The sequence below is a fragment of the Triticum dicoccoides genome, chromosome 3B (assembly GCF_002162155.2).
Source record: "Triticum dicoccoides isolate Atlit2015 ecotype Zavitan chromosome 3B, WEW_v2.0, whole genome shotgun sequence".
In the NCBI taxonomy this organism is placed as follows: domain Eukaryota; kingdom Viridiplantae; phylum Streptophyta; class Magnoliopsida; order Poales; family Poaceae; genus Triticum; species Triticum dicoccoides.
In genome coordinates, this window is record NC_041385.1 from 50,663,483 (window position 1) to 50,671,003 (window position 7,521).

At 43.1% G+C, this 7,521-nt stretch overlaps 1 protein-coding gene across 1 annotated transcript; it reads left to right on the plus strand.

The window, feature by feature from the left end:
• Positions 1–4,795: 4,795 nt before the first annotated feature.
• On the plus strand, positions 4,796–6,584 carry LOC119279236. Its single transcript, XM_037560551.1, has 4 exons — positions 4,796–5,109; positions 5,552–6,262; positions 6,346–6,476; positions 6,548–6,584. The coding sequence occupies exons 1-4, from the start codon at positions 4,819–4,821 to the stop codon at positions 6,582–6,584; spliced, it is 1,170 nt and encodes a 389-aa protein (XP_037416448.1). The 5' UTR covers positions 4,796–4,818.
• Positions 6,585–7,521: the final 937 nt, after the last annotated feature.

The window sequence follows — 7,521 nt, forward strand, 5'->3', positions numbered from 1 at the left end:
CATGGTGCGCGCGCACGTTGAGGAGAGCGACCATCTCATGCAAACAGAGTTGGTATCTATGTACATCCGTATGTGGTAGTCTATTTGAAATCTCTAGAAAGACAACTATTTAGGAACGGAGGGAGTATGTAGCATGGATGTGTTCGTCTTAGGAGCTGTTCGTGAAGCCTCCAGCTCCGCCAGATTAAAAGATCCACAGAGTACCTATTTCGCGGCTCCTAAATTTAAGCTGCGGCCCGGCTGCTCCGGGAGCGGAGTTACGGAGTGGGAGGGACTCCGAACAGGCCCTTAGTATCTACTCTCTCCGTTCCAAATTACTTGTCGCGGTAATTCCCGATGGAGGGAGCACGTTAGATTTAACTGGTTATTTCGTGGATTTATTGTGTGCTTTCTCAGTGGTTGAATATAGATGTATACATTTTTGCAAAAGAAGAAGAAGAATATAGATGTATACATGCTCTTGTACGGACTATACAACGAGAGTTAGTGCACATACATTACACTTCCAACACTAGTTCCTCTAGATCCGAAAATCCAAATCTGAGCCCGAGCTCATCTGCACCTGCGCTCACCAAAAAAATCAAAATAAATACTAAAAAAATTCAAAAAATTCCAAAAAAAATTGGGGTGGTGGACAATTTGATGCGTGAGGTGCGCCCCAATTTTCAAAACATTTGGACTTATGTGCAGCTCTCAGCAAAAAAGACAAATCGGAGGTCTGTAAAAATGTGTACTGTTCATATACTGTTTTGGTCTGATTTGTCTTTTTTGCTGAGAGCTGCACATAAGTCCAAATGTTTTGAAAATTGGGGCGCACCTCTCGCATCAAATTGTCCACCACCTCAATTTTTTTCGGATTTTTTTGAACTTTTCTGAATTTTTTACGAATTTTTTTTTGAACAGGTGCAAATGCACCCGGGCACCGAAACGCCGCACTCAGTCAACCTTTAACATTCTCCCTTATTTCCATGATGTTTTTTGTTTTGTTTTTGCAAATATGCATAAAAATAGAATATGTTTGATGCTGGCAGAAATTAGCCGATAATCATATAATATAGTCACTTTTCATTGGAGACCATCATAGGATTTTTAAAACCGAACATTTATGCTCTTGCAATGTGTCAGTAGTTTGCACTGGTTCCCTCGCAAAAATATATAGCTTGCATTGGTTGGTCATTTCCCTTTTCTTTTTTGCCTTGTTCTGCCTGTCCGAAAGGGACTTCACTATTCTGTGTGAAAATTTTGTTGATGCCTTTTGCATTGGAGTTGGACAACTCTACTTTGAGTTTTTTTATGGAAATTAGTAGATATGGTACATGTGCCACATCATTTGTGGTCTTGGTTAAAATGTAGATGAACATGGGAGATTATAGAGTCGCATATAAAAGCTATCAATTTCCTAGTAAAATTCCCCAAGTTATTCGATTGAAAGTTGGATTTTAGATCGGTTGAAAGTTCTGCTTGTTATAGTGGAAACCCGTGTGCAAACTAGACGAAAGTTGGTGTTGTAAATATAAAAGTTGAAGCGGTTCGGTATTCTACAATACAAACTTGATGTCCATCAAGTTGAAAGTTGGTCATGAGGTGCAAATCAATCTCATTCTCTCCCTTTTTACAATGTTTTCCTTAGAGGTTGGATTTAAAATGTAGCTGTAATCACCTGTAAGGATGAGCGCCTACAAATTTGCCTTGCGCCTATGCAAGACTAGGCTCTCGTGGAACCGATGCTTCTACTTAGTCATCATAGACGATCAAATCCATTTGAGAGATGCCTTTTGTTGATACCAACTCCCCACAACTCAAGACCAGGGTCGGCCCTATGTAGGGTAAACGACTTAACGACAAGAGACCATGAGGGGTAGGTGCCCAGGATGGGGATTTGATTGGTTTCTTTTTTCTTAACAGGCTCTGCTATGTAATCTCTCCATTCTTTTATGTAAGGAGTATTATTTTTGGCACAATGACCAAATCACTTAATTATAGATAAATTAGGATAAAATTATCCTTGGCTAATTTGTTGGTTAGCGGCAAATAAATCATTTGGGCCACCAAAGGAAGAGATACACATAATTTGGGAGTAGCTTCCAAATGGCTCAACAGATCACAGCCGATGTGTGAACGGCTTCTCGCCACCTTGGGCCTCCTTTCACAATGTAATATGCATTTCTTCTAATTATTCATAATTCGTTGTAAGCCGCTAGTCTTCCGTCGTCGCCCCTTGCATCTCCACCCCGTCTTGCAGGTCTCCATCGATCCCCGCTCGTAGTCGCCGCCCAAAGTACCCACTCGTAAAGTAACATTCATGCCTTTCAGCGATGTGTATTCAGTGGAATGAGACATTCCCATTGACTATGAAAGCGTATGTAGCGACTTGATCAATCTCAAGATGATGTGCCGGCTCAGTCTTTTGAAGGTGCTCATAGGGATAGGATGTGCGTGCGTGGGTGCGTTCATAAGCATATGCCTATCTACTATGTTTTGAAAGAAAAAGAAAACTCTTCTCCAAAGTTACGCAAGGAAAAATTCGAAATGGTGGAAAAGAAATGAAAATTACTCTTATACATTTTATTTTAATCTGCCATTTCCGTCCGCATCCCATTCCCACCCCAGCAAAGGAAAAACAAAACTCGCTCCGCCTCCGCCTCCGCCTCGCCCTTGCTCCGCTCTCCCCCGCGGAAGCGCGCGGCGCGTCTTCCGTGCGACGACCACCGCAGCCGTCGCTGGTACCACCGCCGCCGGCCTCGCCACCGCCTCTGCCTCTGCGTGCGGGCCCCGCCTCCGCCTCGGCTTCCGGGTTCCTCCCCCGCTCTCCTCCTGAAGCCCGCGGCGGCGCCTCCTGCGGCGACACCGCGGCCGTCGCAAGTACCACCACCGCCGACCTCGCCTCCCCGGCTCCGCCTCTGCATCCTTCTACGCGGGCCCCGCCTCCGCCTCGGGGTTCCTCCCCCCGCTCTCCTCCTGAAGCCCGCGGTGGCGCCTCCCTGCGGCGACCACCGCGGCCGTCGCGAGTAGCGCCACCGGAATCTCCTCCGACTCCGAGTCCCTCCCTCGGCCTGCGGCGGCTCCTCCCCGCGACGACGTCGCGGCTGTAGCAGCCACCACCACACCGGTACGGTCTCCTCCTCCGGTCCCTCCCTCTGCGCCTCCTCCGCTCTTCCCCGCCTCGACGCCGCGCTGAGCGGTGGCCGTTGCACAAGTACGACCGCGCCTGGTCCGCCTCGCAACTGCGGCCCGCCTCCGTACCCGCCGACGTCTCGGGCTCGACAGACGGGCCTCATAAACCCTAGCTTTTCACTATTTCGTTTAGCTCTGGTTTGGTCACTAGTTTGATTGCTCAAGGTTCTATTGTTTAACAGTGTCAGTTACTAGCATATTTTGGCCATGAACAGTGGATATCATGCTGTGAACATCTATCTAAACTGCTTGAATTCAGATTATACTTGTAATGGTCCATGATGCATCACACTTGTTAATGGCTAAAACACTGATATGATGAATTCAATATTTGTCAAATGCTTAGAATCAAGAAAACAATGGTAGTAGAAATCCCCGGAACTTCTGTATTTTATTTGGTAGCACTGAACTTCTGTATGCTGTCGTACTAGATTTCACCTTTTAGGAGTGTTTAGTGTATTCCTTTGCTCGGTAGTAGAAATATAATTTGGCAGTAGTGAAAGTTCTGTTCAAATGATATTAAGAACCAAATACACCCCGAAGAGAAGTAAAATGTTTGGTTGTTTGCAATTGAGTTGACCAATGATCATAATTTTTTCTTAAACTAAAGGGTTCAGCATTCTAAATGGCGATACATTATGTGTAGATATGCCGATGTGGAGTTGCTTAATTTGTTATTTTTGTGTATTTCTTTAGTCGGGCATCGATGTGTATATGCTTAGGGTAAGATGATGCCTCTGTTCTGTTATACTATCAATGTGTTGACAATGTTAGGCATAAACCAATGTCCTTCACACACAAATTTTTAAATAGTTATGGAATTTTAACGTATGTCATGAACGTATGTCATGTTATAAATTTATTAGTTGCACGCTCATATTCATTATACTCGTCCATCGTTCTGATTCCAAATGGTTTAGCAAGCCCCAAAATTCCTACAAAACTGATATATTCACCACCTAGCAGTGATACCGATATGCATGATCACTGTTGTTTGATTGGCTTAAATGTTTACCCATGTTCTTTTTTTTTCTACAAACTGAGAGATATGTTGCCTCTTTTGGCCTCCTTTTGTTAGAATCATGTCGCTGTTGGGGCGCTCAGTTTGCTTCTTAAAATTGCTACATGTTAGTCTAGGGATAAGGTTGCAGCTAGTACAGATTTGCATTGTTTTGTCTTGAACATAGTACTTTTGTTTGCTTTGCTTAGAATCCTTTCAGGAATCTAGTTTTCTGTGAGGATGATGGTTTTGCTCTTCAGTAACCTACTTTTTTCTGCTCTTGCATGGTATTTTAATTATCTAGTCACCCAGCTCTGCACCCTGCTGTTAAACTCTGAAGTGTGGTGGGTTTGGGAAGTTTCTGGATAACTCTATTCCTCTCTAGTCTGTACAATACATATACTGGTTTACATGGACCCGTGGGCCAGACTTACTCGCACATATACGGCCCAACAAACTCTAATACTATTTCATACACTGTTTTTGGTGAACTGGCTGTGATTGGAGTAATTTGCTTATTTGACAAGTTGTAATACTCCCTCGGATATGTGTATTATTCGGCATTATGCATTTGCGCTTACTAATTGATTAGTCTGACATAATTAAATATTTTCTTCCAGTTATCAAGCAACTAAGGATCAAATATGGCGTCATGTCAAGAAAGAAAGCGGGCTGAGAGAGAGGCCAGGAAGAAAGTTGCACAGGCTTTCAAGGAAGGAGCTATTTGGAGGTTGAAGTTACGTATTCTTACTTGGTTAATGTGGATTTTGCTGTGCGCTGAGTGGATATCAACAAACCGGGTACATGATGGTCTGCGCATGGCAATTCTAGCAGCCCCATGGACAATCGGTATTCTGTATTGCTCTGCGGATTGGGTACGAGATGTTTGCTGGGTTCTTATGCTGTACATTTGGCCTCAATGGATGCTGAACCTAGTATGTATCCTCATCTTCCTAAATTTATTTCAGCGAATGGTGATATATAGCCTATATAGAAATACTATAGAACCCCGCACTTGATGATCATGGACTAGTTTATACGTACTATCTAGGAGAGTAAGAACTAATTTAGCAATCCTTATGTATACAAGTTGCAGAATTCCTTTGTGTGTACTGTGTGTGTGTGGCCACTCACAGTTCTGTTTATAGTCATTAACATCACTGTTTTGTTTGTGTGTGTTGCTCTATCTACTGCTTACAGTAATACTCCAATTTCTAGTAGTATTAAACTATTAATTCTGTTGCTTGAGTTAATAGATAGCAGAAACCAATCCTATCATGCTTAAACTAATATATGCTCCACAATTATTGGTTCGAAGCACATTCATAAGTTGTATGCTGCAAAATAACTTGGATTTTGTGTGTGTATGATCTAAAGATACCCGGAGAGAGATCAGTGAGACAGTATATGAACAAGTATGGAGTTGTTGGTACGCGCCCAATTGAGGGTGGTGGTTCAGCGGTCGTCTGCACCAAGTATGGTAGAAATCTGTGGTCAGGGTTTATTAAGGTGATAACTGATGCTCATAACCGGCACCAAAGTTGGGGCGGGCAATTCACTATGGAGGATCTAAGGATGAGTGGACACCGCTGCCGCATTAAGCGTGAACCCATGTGCGATGGAAGTTTTGCCAATCTGCTATTAGATCTGGCCACGTTGGCTAGGCTATTGCTGGTAGATGAATTCAAAGATTCCCAAGGAGATCCAATTAGTTATATCCGGGAGCTATACAACTTGATGGTCTCCCCTACAGTTGGTTCATGTCCTTCAAAGGCAAAGAAGGAAAAGTTCCTTAAATTCCTGCACAACCATCCGGCTGTCAAGTCACCAAGAGCAGTCACGATCCTCATAAGTGCAGTCTTCCAAGCCTATAAATCAATGGGTCAAATAGAGAAAAAGACAGTCGATGACCTTGTGGCTAAGATGAAGTTTACTGAGGATTGGAGGGTAGATGCTGCATTGAACTCGTTACTTAACAAGGTGTTGCTATTCAAGTACAACGACCCCAATAACACTTTGCCCAGTTATGCTCCCAATCCGAGTGGCCTTTTTAGGTTCTTACGGAACTTCCAGCAGCACGGCGGGGATGTAAGTTTTCTCATAATTCGAGTAATCCACATGCTTGTATTTTAGTTGTCGTCTGAAATAACGATATATGTTGTGCTTGACAGGCCAATCAGGGTGATAAAAAACAAAACATCTCTAACCTTGAGGAACTGGAGTATATTGCTTCATACAGATTTTCAACTTTCATATCTATGCTTATTGAAGATCTTGTTATGGAGTTGGATATGCAGGGGATGTAAGTCTAAAGTTTGATTTTGTTTACTCCATTCAAAATTGATGTTCCATCATAACTGATTTGTTATGCAGGTTACAATATGCTTGGGAGAACTACACGCGTGCTTAGAGACTCACGGTAACGAAAGGTAATTCTATCTACTTTAGAGAACATGGAAAAAGTCGTGCTTTCAACATGTCCCAGGTTTGGTGGTCCTGACACTTGTTTTTTTATTTTGGTTGAAATTGCAGAGAGAACACTAAGTGAGAAGCGATTGTCGAGGACATGAGACCTGGGCATGTGGTCGAAATTGCAGAGACAACAAGTGAGAAGCGATTGGCATGGAGGCCTGGACATGTTCTGAGTTGACGAAGAAATAGTTGTTAGCACTCGATTACAGAGCGATCAGATTAGCTTTTCTTGTCCTGATGCAGGGGATATCGTCTGTTTGGATGTAGTATGTGCTTATTTTTGGTCACTGACCATTGCTTCGGTTAGCACTCAGTCTGTTCAAGACTTGTAGAATTAGCTGTTAGCACGCTGTCATATTTCAGCTGGTCACTGACCATTGCTTCGGTTAGCACTCAATCTGTTTCAGACTTGTAGAATTAGCTGTTAGCACGCTGTATGACTACGCTCTCTCTTGAATGAGGACACTGTCCCTCTTTTAGCACTACGTTGCTTTGTTACTGGTCAATGGAAGTACTTGTTTTCGGTCACTGACCATTGGTTCTACTTTGTTTGAACTCCTATCTTTTTCATGACGCTGGCTGTTGCTTGTTATTGGTCAATCTGATTCAGACCTCTAGAATCTGATTCCCTTTAGTACTCTGTATGCACTTATATGGTTTTGTTACTTTGTATGACAGCTTCCTGTGAACATATAGTGGCACAAGTAGCCTGGCAGCTAACTCTTCCTTTTAATCTCCCACCTGTTAACCTGTTATTATCTCATGGACATTACCCAAGGTAGAATAAAGCGGTCAAAATGGGGTCATCCTTTGCCTTCAAGAAAAGAGGACATTACTTAAAGCGCGAGATATATTGAACTGGTCATAAGCTATTG

Coding starts and splice junctions, on each gene's coding strand:
- LOC119279236 (XM_037560551.1), top strand. CDS start 4,819: ATGGCGTCATGTCAAGAAAGAAAGCGGGCTGAGAGAGAGGCCAGGAAG. Junction 6,263..6,345: donor TCCAGCAGCACGGCGGGGAT/GTAAGTTTTCTC, acceptor TGTGCTTGACAG/GCCAATCAGGGTGATAAAAA. Junction 6,477..6,547: donor GAGTTGGATATGCAGGGGAT/GTAAGTCTAAAG, acceptor TTTGTTATGCAG/GTTACAATATGCTTGGGAGA.